The sequence below is a fragment of the Chiloscyllium plagiosum genome, unplaced genomic scaffold, assembly GCF_037043375.1.
Source record: "Chiloscyllium plagiosum isolate Xiang-an unplaced genomic scaffold, Cpla_swu_hap1 HiC_scaffold_23, whole genome shotgun sequence".
In the NCBI taxonomy this organism is placed as follows: domain Eukaryota; kingdom Metazoa; phylum Chordata; class Chondrichthyes; order Orectolobiformes; family Hemiscylliidae; genus Chiloscyllium; species Chiloscyllium plagiosum.
This window is the reverse complement of record NW_028270161.1, coordinates 34,767,293-34,781,111: the sequence shown is the minus strand read 5'-3', so window position 1 is coordinate 34,781,111 and position 13,819 is coordinate 34,767,293. Positions and strand designations below refer to the sequence as shown.

Genomic DNA, 13,819 nt, shown 5'->3' with positions numbered 1-13,819 from the left:
CTCTCTGCAAACAGCCTTGTGCGTTGAACCACCCGCTCAGTTGCCAGAGGACCTCCACGTGTTTGCGCGAACGCTCTAAGCGTGTCGAAGGATGATTGGCAGTTCGGCTGATGGATAGCGACGTGGACCAATGGGGTGGCGGGAGGGAGGTGGGCTGTATGGTGTGGAACGTCCGGAGTGCCTATGTTGGAACGCCGGTGTGTGTAGCCGGCAGTGTAGCGACTAGTGTCGCGCGTGGCTCGGGGCTACCACCTGGATTCAGGTACAGTGAACAAGGACAACTCCCTACCACTCAATGGCTCTGCAGTTACTGCACTGAGGAAGGAGACAGCTTGGAGCCATTCACTGCAGAGAAGAAGGCACCGTTAGCTTTATCCTGATCACTTGATTGCTGCCACGGTTTGGGACTGTGCTGTTGCACCCAGAGGCAACGGTTACCTGCTCAGAACTTTCTGATCACTCCCGCACACCTGCATACTGCTAGAGAAACTCAGTTCAGACTAAACCCTGAATTAAAGTTTTGCACTTTAGAGTTAATAATTCAGAGTGAAATAGTTGTACGTAAGCACTGCCACTGGCTGTTGTCCTGACCTTTTTTCAGCCGAGTTTTTTTGAAGTTTGTATTATAGACATAGTCGGAAAATGGTTTGGTCCAACAAAAGCCTCCACGCTCTTCTGTTACTTGGATTGTTGCTGTTATGTTGTCTATCATCAACATATGACAAGTTATCTTGTCCCACTTGCAAAAAGATAGCAAGCAATTTCTTAAAGGTGAGTACGTATCCTGTTTCTGGTTCCTGATGCTGTTTACTGTTTCAAAATCGCAACAGTTTTAATAGCCACCACCCGGGACTGGTCCTTGTAAATAGAAAGTTATTATCACATTTAACGTTGATAAATCCAGATCCATTTATATAATGGATCTGGCTGTTATAGGATTTATAATTGTCAAAAAAATTAAAATTAACTAGTTAAAGTGCGAATCACAGTAAAAATGTACAGATGTTAAGAAATGCAGAGATGGACCAGAATGATGAATTGAAAGTGTTTTGGGAACATTGGCAGGGACTATACTCTGTAAGGTCATATTCTAAAAGTTAGACTTAGACTGTTCAGCAGTGATGTTGTGTAACACGTCTTCAGATGAAAGGTGTAATAAATCCGGAACTCTTAAAAATGTTAAGGCTGGACTATTTGAACATTTGTGAAAGGTTTTTGTTATGTAAAAACTATTAAGAAATTTAGAATTAAGTTGTGTACATTGAGTTAAAATACAGATTAAATATGATCTGATTCAATGATACAGATTTGAATTATAAGGAGAGGCTGGATAGGCTGGGTCCTGAAGGAGTGATACATCTGAAACATCGACTTCTGCACCTTCTCCTGCCGCCTGAGTTGCTGTGTTCTTCCAGCCTCTTGCCTGTCTACTTCAGATTCCAGCATCTGCAGTTTTTTTTTGTCTCTAACATTTTTCACTGGAGAATGAGGTTGAGAGGTTTATAGAAGTTTATAAAATAATGAGGGGCACAGACAAGGTGAATGGCAGGTGTTTTTTTTTCCCTAGAGTGGAGGATTTCAAGACTTGTGGGTATTTTTTAAGGTGAGAGGAAAAGGTTTTTAAAAAGACAAGAGGGCTAATTTTCTTTTACACGGAAAGGGGTTTGTGTGTGGAATAAGCTTTCAGAAGAAGTGGTGGATGCAGCTACAGTTCCAATGTTTAAAAGACATATAGATGAGTACATGAATAAGAAATGTTTGGAGAGATCTGGGTAAAGCTCAGGCAGGTGGGATTAGTTTAGTTTGAGATTATGGTCAGCATAATTTGGTTGGATTGAAGGATCTGTTTCTGTGCTGTATGATTCTATTTGAGCTGAATGTCCTGTTCATTCTTTTTATAAATATTTAACTAGTGTATTAAGATTTGTGTATATACACCAAAATGAGTTTGAATTATGTCCTTCACAGTGGAGCAGTAAAGTGTTCAATGATGTTATTTTGGCAGTTTTCCTTGTAATGTATGTGTATCCATGCAAATTCATCTCAAAGGTTAGAACAACTCATAATTTTCAGTGGTGTGTTTGAGTTTTTGAGTGGTTTTAATTTTATCATTAATGTATGACTGCATCTCCTGAATGTGCAGATCATGTTTCTTGAATCTAAGATTAGCTTGAGTTCAACAATAAAGTTCTTATTTGTTTGAACAGGCATTTCATTATTCAACAAGTAAGGAACAATAGCACTTTAACTTCTTTTGATGTATTGGTTTTTTATATAGCATTGCATTAAAAAAAAGTGTATGCATTGTCTTGGTTAGATTTTAATATTTATACAAGATTTGAATTTAACACATGATGCTTAATTACTCTGTGGGCAAGCAGCCAATGGTTTTGTTCTCCAAGGTATAGTTAGTTAAATCATGTGTTGGATCCTAACTATTTACATGTTATATAGTTCATTCATTTCTGGATGGTTTTAAAACTTTTTACTGGAGTACTTTAGAGAGGAGGAAGTAAAGATGTCCCTAAGTCAGTGATCTAGCTGATGGGCAAGACCTGATTTATTTGAGTTATGGCAGTATAGCCCTGAAAACTAGTTCGAATATGCTCTAATGATGAATAGGTGTGAAAGGAGAAGAAACATGTTTGAATGTAATTTTTCATCTCACCTTCATGCCTTATCCAGTAGCTGACTGCTCCAGTTAATCCGGTGCATACGATTTTGGAATTTGGGCCATCAGTGCTTTAAAAATTCCTCTTTTTGTTGGGAATGGGGGAATCCTTTCAGATAAACAAATAGATTGCAGAAACTGTATTGAGTAAAACTGTGCTCTCTGTTTAATTTCAAGAGTTGATCAAGAATGTATATGTGCCTGAGAATATTGTTTTGGGATTGAGAGGACAGTGATGCAAACACTTTTTTTGTGCTTCAAACTTGAGTAATAATGGGCAAAATGGTGCACAAATGTCGATAGATAAAGCAAAATGCAGTATTAGTAGTATATCTCCGCCCTAATGTCTATGTTATTTGCAACTAGATAAAGTACAAAATTACTTGAAAATGATCATTTTTCAAAATTAGGCTGTAGAAGATACCTCCAGAAAGAATTTTGGTGGTGGAAATACAGACTGGGAAGAAAGGTATTTGTCAAAGTATGAATTCAGGTAGGTATGAATGAAGATTATAATAATTTGAGCTGTGGGGTAACTTTGCATTTTAAATAAAACAGTAAAAGATATTGGGCTAGATAAATACCAAGCGTGCTTCAAGAATGGATCTGAAGCTAATTGAACAATAGTTCACTGATTCTCATTTGCACCATTTGTAATTGAAAATTGGATGTATGTGAGTTCCTTGCTTAAACAAGCAATTTCTCATACCACCCAACATTGGCATTTAGGTAAAAGGCTCAGAGAGTTCCTGTCCCATTTCTGTATTGCTTATTGGATGTGTACTATCCGAATACGAAAGTCCACCAACCTTGAACTTGGCTGAACTGTCCAGTATGCCAAACTAATATTCAGTGCAATTCCCATTTAAAGCATAAGCATAGGAGTAAAGACTGTTGTGAATAGTCATTGAGGAGAAAGTGAGGACTGCAGATGCTGGAGATCAGGGTCGAGTGTGTGGCTGGGAGAGCACAGCAGGTCAGGCAGCATCCGAGGCGCAGGAGAATTGACGTTTCGGGCATAACTCCTTCATCGGGAAGAGCTTCGTTCCTGATGAAGGGCTTATGCCCGAAATGTCGATTCTCCTGTTCCTCAGTTGCTGCCTGACCTGCCATGCTTGCCCAGCAACACACTCTCAACTCTGAATAGTCATTGAACAATTCTGCCATAATGTGCATTTAATAATAGAAAAAAACATAGCCTCCTATGTAGTGATTAGATTAAGAAAGATCAGAAAGAAAAATGCATAGGAGATTTGTGTTCTGTTGTTTGATAGCTTTGTCTTAATGCAATTTATGAACAAGTTTTGCATTACAGTTGGACTGGAGATTGAATTTCTGTTTTAAGTGGCATTAGTCTGTGTTGTACAAATTTATTCTCAGAGTTGTTAAAGTGGGGTGCTGTAAAAAGTAAAAAGGCAGCATCTGAGGAGCAAGACAATTGACATTTTGTGCTTAAACCCTTCATCAGGACTGGGATGGGGGACTGGGGCTTAGAAATAAATAAGGGGAGAGTTAGGGGATGGGAATGGGTGAGCAAAGGTAGCAGGGGATTGCCATCCTAGCCACAACCCCTCCCTCTCTTTATTTCTCAGTGTTGTTTCCAGCGCCGCACTTGATCAACTCTTAACTTCTCCAGCATCTGCAGTCCTCACTGTCTCCAAGTGATTCTCAGAACTTTGAAAAGACATAAGAACAGTGTGACTATTCAGGTTTTGACTTGCTGAAAGGGTTAGTGTATGAATTAAAAATAATTGCACTGAAATGCTCAAGCATTTGATCATTTATTACATAATGCATCCTCATAGTTCTGAAATCAGTGTACTCATTATAAACTATAAATCAAGCAATAGATTTGGTGAATTTTTAGGAAATAACTTTATAGATTGAAATTGCCATTGTTTCTCCTGTATGCAGGGAGATGTGTGATTCCTTGCTTTACAACAAGGAAATACACATAAAATATGGCCTGGAGAAAAGGGGCAGAAGAAAATGAGGGACCTAAAAGTGTCAGCAATCTAGCATGTGGTAGTTGGAAGAGCAGCTGATATTGGAGGGCATGAAGTGTGAGATATGAAGGCTAGGTTTTGGAGGAACTGAGAGAGCTTGTGAACGATTAACATATATAACAAGTTTAAAAGTTGGCTTCAGTGAGGCCATCAAGAAATTGAGAAAACAAGAGCAACTAATCATGAATCTGACATATTTGGCCATAAAACTAAAGGAGTTTGGAGAGTGTGGGATAATAGGACTTGGTGTGGATCAAGGTGGTTGCTGGAACCAGGGATTCCACCTAACGTTATTAGAGAAGTTGAAATGAATGATTTTTTAAAAAGTTTAGCAGTGGAGATAGATTAATCTCCCTCAGTAATGGAGTACACATGTGGGATGACTGCTGAACCTGGGCTCAAACAAAGTGCTGAGGATCGACATCACTTTTTGTTAGTCTTTACTGGAGCCAGGGGATTCAGTCTGAGTCACTGGGATGCTGACTGGAGCTGAAAGGAGTCATCCCCATTTTAACTTTCTGAGGGATGACATGCTAGTTTATCCTAGTCCTTAATATTGGTCAGGCAACTTGCCACCCAGAATGTTTGAGTCAGTGAGTTTATGTTGTTACTAATTTGCTGTGGATGGGAAGAGGAGTATACATTGTTTGATCACAGTTCCTTTTTCACAGAGCATCTGAAAGGATCTTAAGATTGCTTCAATGCCCCTGCTAGCAATAACTAACCAGTCATGTGTTATGGATTACAATGCAAAATATGCTAGTAAGCACCACATTGTTTGGCCTATAATGTTTTGAAGACTTCTCCTTCTGAATTGTCTCAGAAATATCTTCGTGTACAATAAATATTAAGAATTGAGATGACTTCTACAATTATCTTCAGTCCTGTCTCCAAATTTGGATTGCACAATAATAACGAACTCCACCTTGTCTTGCTTCATTTGTTGAAATATTTCTCTATGCTTTTGTATCTCCAGACTTGACCATTCTAATATGGCATAGAAGTTTGTTTTTTACAGACACCTGTGTCAAGGAATTGAATTACTTTCACTTATTTGTATCTAATTAATAGCAAATTGAGCTACTGGAGTTGAGGAAATGTGCGGAAAACAAAAGTAGTTACAATATTACATACTTGCGCGATAATAGAATTTCTAAAACAATCCATTATGTGAAGAATAATATACATTTTGAAATGTTGCACATTTAAATCAGAGGGTAGGATTGTTAATTGGGTACTTGAGCAGAATATTATTTTTGCTCTTAACTGTTCTTTTTAATTTAGTGAGACCCGTCTTGTAGAGATTATAGAGTCCTTGTGTGAGAATTCTGAATTTGAATGTAATCTTATGGTGGAAACCCATGAAGAGTATATCGAGCGTTGGTGGTTCACAATGTAAGTTTCTTAATTATTAAATAGTTTTCTTTTCATTATTAAATCTGTGACATAATTGGATTTAATTTTTTTTTGAGTCTGTAACATTCTCTTGTGCTTCCATATACTTTCCTCCTTGCCCTGATTCTCACTCCATCTGTTCTCTCCCCTTCCTTTCACGATTGGTTGCATACGCAGTCAGTACAAGCTTGATCTCAAGAATTGTGTGGCTACCTATCCCTTCTTTGTCACTTTGCTCCCTACTTTTTGGTCTTGTTTTTATTCTCTCTCCGACTTCATATCTAACATTTCTTAATTAGGTTAGAAAGTATTTTGAAATCTATTACAACGCAAGCACTATAAAATTGTACTTTGCTCTGTGCCAACGTTGTCAGTAAGCAATACTTTTTAAGGTATCACTTCTGATTTGACCATATCTCTATCTAACATCTAGATGCACTTGTTTTCCAAGAGGAGTTGCTGATTAGTAGTAACATGTTACAAGTTTGGTTCTACTTTTGATTTGATTTTCTCTAACACAGGGAGGATGAGATTAATTCAAGTGACCTATGTTTGAATTAGTTGAGATAGGATAACTCAAAGAAATTTGACAATTTTTTTGACGTATTATAATCTTGCTTCGTTGAAAATCTGAGTGACAGAAAAAGTTTGTTTCTTTTTCACTAAGATCGCTGGTGCAGTTTTCTTCATGGATCTGAAATTCCAATTTTTATTAAAATACAAAGACTGTACAGATTTTTACTTCTCAAAAATTCCTTTTAACAAGTGAACTGATTTCTAGTGCATTTCATAGGTTCTGAGTGGACCAGAATTTTGAAGTGTCTGGATACCAGAATCATTCCTAAACTGGTTCAAAAACAAATAAATTCCTCCAAACATTATAATTAAAAAAGAAACAAAATTATTGGTATTGTGTTAAATAGGTTACAATGTTCTTTTATTTTTGTCCAGTATCTATTCAAAATGGAGTTAGGTTTGACTTCAGTGACATGTTTCATAACTTTTATATTTAATGCCTAATGATGTTTTCACTGAAGGACTAATTATTATATTGTAATTGCTGTAATTGTGTTGAGTGTTTGTCAGAAAACATCTTTCAAGAAGAAAGTGGATATGTAAAGAATTTCAGGAAAACTTGAAAGGAATAGTATGAATTGAATAATCCTTTCAAAAGCTAGTACAGGCTAAATGGACTGAATCACCTTCTTTGTTTTGTATATGATCACTTTGTTTCATTCAAGTTTAAAATCATTCTTTTTAACTGCAGGCAGAAAAATCATCCTAATTTCTTCCTCTGGTTTTGCGTGGATACAATTAAAGCTTGCTGTCCTGCTGGTACCTTTGGTGTCGACTGTGTTGGTACTGTAATTCATTTTCTGAGCATTTATAAGCATCATTTGTAACATGATTTAAACGTTGTCTTAATTCAGTTCAAATTTGTACAATTAGTTTCTTCCTAAAACAAATGTCTGGCACCTTAGTGCATTTTAATAAAATGCCCTTTTCAATGGTGTTAATGCTTAACTAACCTTCTTTTATAGTTCGGCAGATTCCTTCCATAAGTAAGGGACAGTTTCTCAATGAGAGGCAATCCCTACAGGTTGCCACACAGGCCATTTTCTATTAAAGAAGGGAGCTCTGCAGATCTGAGAGCAGATTCTGATCACAGCCCCCCCTCAGAAGTTTGGAGGTGTCATTCCATTCTGACAGCTTTGTTTTGTAATGTAGAACTGTAAGAGGAAGGCAAACCACTCTCCCTTTACCCAGCAGTCAGTTGCCATAATTTGAAGTTTAATGGTCCTGGTAGCCACTTTGATAGCTGCTGACACGGGGCAAGTGTGATGTTAAGATGCTGGGTGTTTGGGTGCCAAATGGTTAGGGTGGTAAGGGCCAGGTAAGCAGCGTGCCAGATGGATAGGTGCCACTGGATATGGTGAGAGTTGGGGAGAGGGTATGATACCAGCTGTCAAGGGGACAGATAGGTATTTATGGTAGGAGAACATGGGTTAGCTTGGTGGGAAGGGTAATTGATGAATCTGGGAGTTTTGACACTAGCACTGCAGGTTTGGGTTGGGTCCAGTAAGCTGTTTGGTTTGTTCTAGTAGAGGATGGTTTCTCGTGAGAGGGGGATGATGGGATCTAATCAAATGTCGGTGATGCCGGACCAGAGGCTTGGGACAGATCCGAAGGCAGCCCGCGTAATTATTTTGCTTAATTTCATTGGAATCCTCCGAACTTTCTTATTTTGCTGGAAAAGTCAATTTCCTGGGCAATTCCTTCAGCGTGTGCTACGATGATGATTCCTCAGGGACCCTTTTGTGCAATTCTGATCTATGTTCACACAATAAATCTCTGGCCAGCAGAAAATTTGATCCTATGTTATTAAGACCCGTTTATTTACTTTGAACCATATGCAAAGCATGTTGCTGACTGACAAACACTACACCAGATTAAAGTAGAGACCAAATGTTATTTGAAGCAATGAAGTAGTCATATACACCCATTAACAGTTCCGTGTTCCAAGCAGTCCAATGGGGTTTTATTAAGAAATGGAGAGTAAAATTCCACTCAACAAATTAATTGTATTGATTTGCCAAATTAATGGGTACTTTATAACATAACATGAAACTTTCTTTTTCTTGGTGACTCCTCTTGAGATTTTATAGGGATTGCCTTTTCATTCAAACTAATTCCTTTATTAGATGACGTAGCATTAATAGTAACATGAATTTCTGTACTTCTGTTGACATATGTGGTGTTTAGACTCATACAGCAATAGAATTACATTATGAAGTTGAAAGTGTGTACTGTACCTTCATGAGAGAGAGAATGTTGTTCTGAACTGAGAACTCACAAGCACCTATGTATATGACTAGATGGCAGTCCCAGACTGTGTTGGAAAATCGAAAATATGTAACATTTGGCTGTGAAATAGATCCTTAAGTTTTAGTTGCTGTTTGGTTAAATTCAAATTGTCATCAAATCAGTTTAAATTATGCCCCAGGATACTAAAACCGAATCAAATATGAATTTATTGTTTTGCCAACATCGAACCAATGAAATGATCATTGGTTCGATGTTGGGGGTATAAAAATGTGTGCATTTTGAAAATTAGAGAAAGCAACTGCCATCGAGACAGATAAGCCTGGAGATCTAACATCTTGCTCTCCAAGAAATTAGGAAATACTCTCTATCAAAGAAGCCTTTTCATATGAAACATATTCGCAGTAAAAAGAAAGAAAATGACCCAGGGAAATCCTCAGCCAGAAGCAGAAAAGCAATGAAGCCGACAGCGGCTGTGTGGCTTTGAAATTAAGTTGATGTAATCTTAATAAGTGTCTTATTGGAACAGCATATTGTTATAGAGTTGGAGGCAGATAATAAGCAGTTAAGAGAAAAGGGGACTTAGAATAGTGAATAGAGTTGAAAAGATAAATTGATGTTATTTTCTTTAAATAGTGGAATTTGGGAGTTCTCTGTCACTTCTATTTTAACAGATTACGTGAGGAGGTGAGCTTTTCTGGGTGTTTGGTTTAATTAACAGATGGGTTCCCCTTCATGTCATAATAATTAGAAGAAATCATCAATACCCTAATTTACTAACCGTCCATTAAACATAAATTTCCAACCCACAGGGAAAGCATTCATTTCTCGGATGTATTTAGCTTTATGCAAGGCCACAGGCGTAAGTTGGCAAGTTTTTTTTTCAAAACCACTAATACATGTTTCTGCAACACAAAACCATCACCTTAAACACACTCTGCAAGTCGCAGCTAATGATTTCATTGCATGTTCACAGAGCTGGAATATTTTAACCAAGCAATTCTTACTGCATCTCAATTTCAGAATTAAATTTAACAATTGACAGTGTTCATTACAACAGCATCCATTGCATTTTTCTCCATGCAGTAGCTTCTGGACAAAAGATATAGAAATTGCATTCATTTGCAAGTAATTCAGGACTTTGGTGATATCAAATTTGTCTGATTTCCAGTTAGCGGAGCACTCCTCTGTTGATAAGTTTAAAATTGTTTTAACTTCTTTGCAGTCTCCCTCTCCCAATTTTCTATGCAGCCTTTCTGCCCTCCAACATCCTCCCACCTCCCCAAGACCTTGCTGCTGGCCACCTCACCAAAAGAGTGGCTCCCAGTCCTAACAAAATAAAAGTGGCTGTTTCTTGGCTCAGGTAAAAAGGCATCTTGACCCTCCCCTAGCAAACCTTCCATCATCAGCATTTACATCCCTGCTTGCTTCACTAGCCCCAGGTTGTTTCTCTGGTGGCTTTTGCTGATAGTTTTACGAGTGGGCCCATCAGCATTATGCAGGAGAGAACAAGCCTGTGATTCCCTTACACTTACTTACAAGGGTCACGCCTCTCTGGTTGATTGCCCCCTGGAATCGATTTTTTTTCCCAGGCACTTTTAGGGGTGGACTCACCCACCACCCCTTTGCATGTTGAGCCCTGTTTTACAGTTGTTTTTATTTTCTTTAATTTTGCCTGCTTCTTCCCTGATTGGTATTTTTATTTAATATCCAGGGCTGATAGACAGCAGTGAATGGTCAGCTTGTAAACAATGTTTACGTGCATCATGCTTTTAATTTCTCACAGCAGGATAATATCCAATATCATTAAAAGCAAGTGGACTTTAAAATAGAGTCTAGGCTCAACTGTAAGGTGCATACATCCTGAATAAATAGAAGCTGATAGATGCTGTCTCTATTGAACTGTATTTGACTGATAACTGGAGTGGGAGATTACTTTTCACATGTTGTATTTTCCATGTGCAGTTATGAACTGACTTTATTTTTCTCTTACTTCAATTTTATTGCATCCTATACAGGGGGCATTGATTCACATTGAGGTATGGTTTCACTGGCATTGGCTGTCCTCATACCTCATCCAACTGGCAATGTTTTCTGGTATGAGGCTCAACAATAAGTATGAAGGGGTTTAGGGTGTAGGTTTGCTCGCTGAGCTGTAGGTTTGATATCCAGATGTTTCATTACCTGGCTAGGTAATATCATCAGTGACGACCTCCAAGTGAAGCGAAGCTGTTGTCTCCTGCTTTCTATTTATATATTTGTCCTGGATGGGGTTCCAGGGGTTTGTGGTGATGTCATTTCCTATTCTGGGACAGGCTAAGCAAAGACATGCCAGAGAATTCCTAGAGACCTGGCAATCCAACCACAACGCCATAAACAAACACATAGGTCTAGATACCATCTATCAACCCCTCAGAAAACGAACAGAAAATGACATCACCACAAACTCCAGGAACCCCATCCAGGACAAACATATAAATAGAAAGCAGGAGACAACAGCTTCGCTTCACTTGGAGGTCACCACTGATGATGTTACCTAGCCAGGTAATGAAAAGTCTGGATATCAAACCTACAGCTCAGTGAGCAAACCTACACCCTAAACCTCAACCTGAGCTACAAACCTTCACAAACCTTGCAAAAATAAATATGAACTTGGCTGACTGGCCACTTTTAAGAGTACGCCCAAGCGCTTTCTCACACAGGTCATCTGATAGCAGTTTGCATCTAAGGGGCACTGTTGCCAAATGAAACACTTAGATCAGCCACCTCAGCAGGCCGTCCATCTCAAATACCACATGTTATATCACATGCCATTAGTGGACCTGCTTGATTATTATTGTGTTAGTATTTTTCGGAATCATTATTAGTACATTTTATTGTGCTGTATGTGATTCTATTGTGTCTTTATTGTTAGCAAAACTAAAACATATCCAGCATGGTAAGTACATTGTTACTAAAATATCCTATCTGCTTTATTTACTGTAACTTTAGTTTTTTAGACAGGACATTAATCCGTCTTCCTGATGACTCCATAGATAAATGCAGTGTGCTATACTTCTGACTGATTTGGACCAAGTGTGTGTACCCTTTGTGTTTGCTGAGCTGGCTTCAGCAAGGATAGTAATGAGGGCTTTGGTTGTTTTGTACATTGGTAATAACTGGAGTTTCTGTCTTGGATCACTGTGTATCTAGTGGCCATTGACAGTAACTGCATGTGAGGAGAAAGTTTGATTTAAATACTCCCACGGTCTAAAAGGTTGTTATTACTCCACTTACAATCTCATATACAACAGTCATTAGGCTGATGTAATGGAGACCTGTCATTAACTCTGGAACACTATTCCATTCTGCATCACTAGCTTAGGAGAGATTAAAATAATGGACAGTGATATCTTGAAGTCCAGCAAATTACAATATCAACCTCTATTTCTCAAGTGGCTCCCGTGTGTTTAATAAGGTGTATTTTGTGTTTAAAGAATGTCCTGGCGGTGCTGATAAACCCTGTAATGGGCATGGTTCATGCAATGGCGATGGTACACGGACTGGTGATGGCTCTTGTAGTTGTACCAAGGAATACAAAGGCGAAGACTGTCTAGACTGTGCAAATGGTTATTACAGTGAATTCCAGAATGAAACCTATTCTCTTTGCACTGGTAAGTTTGAACTGAAAATGTAAGTTTTTTTTCAGTCAGTGCTTTAGCATCATTAGATTACCCCAAAGTGGCTCACAGTCAATTGATTACTTATTGAGTTGTGCCATTTGATCAGTGAACAAACATGGTGCTCATTTGTGCAATACTGTAGTGTCCCACAAGTAGTGATGAAAACTAACCTGGTAATTTGTTTAGTGGTGTAGTGTTTAGCGTTAAGATTCAGAAACGTTATGACACACTACTGGAACAGACCTTCAAACTTTGAGATAAGAATCCCTACAGTGTGGAAACAGGCCATTCAGCCATTGAGCTCACGGTAATCCTCCGAAGAGCAGCCCATCCAGACCTACCCCACTATCCTATCCCTCTAAGTCTGCATTTCCCATGGTTAAACCACCTGGCCTGTACATCCCTGGACACAATGGGCAATTTAGCATTGCCAATCTGTGGAAATCCAAAGAAATCTCACTACCAGGAGGAAACCCATACAGACGGAGGGAGAATGTGCAAACTCCATACAGTCGCCTAAGGGTGGAATGAAACCTGGGTCCTTGGCATTGTGAGGCAGCAGTGCTAGCCACTGTGCTGCCCTAGAGAGACACTATGCTACAATAGCCATATCCTGAATGTTTGATACTGGGGATATTAAATGTTCAGTAATCAGATACTACTAATTTGAAACTACCAAAAAAAGAAAATCCAGATCTTTCTTCAAAGGAAATGATTAACAATTAATTTCTGCTTTGTGATGAAAATGTTTCTGTTTCAAGCTGTTTATTTTATTTTTGAATTTAGAAGTTTTATATGATGTATAGCTGAGGAAGTGGTCTTAAAATGTCCAAAGGTTTGCAGTGTGGGAGCAGTAAATCTTCAGCATTGAATGTTAGATGGTATTTTGCATTAATTTGCAGAAACGTGAATCCTGTGGCAGATATCTCAAATATAATAATGAGCAAGTGTGTGCACTAAATTGAAACCCCGGCCCCCTTTTGGTGCAGTCCCAGTATGTGCCTCTGATTCCAATGTATCATTTTTCTAAAGTTGTCTTGCTGTAGTGTCATTGATACTCAGAAGTTGGATAGACACAAGCCTGTGCAGAAAAATGCCAGAAGTTACAGGAAAAAAATCTCCAAGTGGACAGGTAGTTAGTAGATAGAATTCTAAGAGATTACATTTTGGAGTAGAACAAATAGAAAAAAGTTATCTGGCCACATTGAAAAAGAAAGAAAATCTGCATTTATGTAGCACTTTTTGTGATCTCAGGATCTCAG

At 38.4% G+C, this 13,819-nt stretch overlaps 1 protein-coding gene across 3 annotated transcripts in view; it reads left to right on the top strand.

The window, feature by feature from the left end:
• The first annotated feature begins 5 nt into the window (after positions 1–5).
• The window catches only part of creld2 (CRELD disulfide isomerase 2), a 29,959-nt gene continuing 16,145 nt past the window's right edge, over positions 6–13,819 (top strand). For 2 of the 3 annotated variants that reach the window (XM_043713723.2, XM_043713722.2), the window contains exons 1-5: positions 6–771; positions 3,082–3,164; positions 5,962–6,072; positions 7,340–7,431; positions 12,372–12,548. In XM_043713723.2, coding sequence (XP_043569658.1) covers positions 643–771; positions 3,082–3,164; positions 5,962–6,072; positions 7,340–7,431; positions 12,372–12,548 — 592 coding nt within the window. In that variant the 5' untranslated portion in view covers positions 6–642. The remainder of the gene's footprint in view (positions 772–3,081; positions 3,165–5,961; positions 6,073–7,339; positions 7,432–12,371; positions 12,549–13,819) is intronic. The other variant, XM_043713724.2, reaches the window with a different exon arrangement.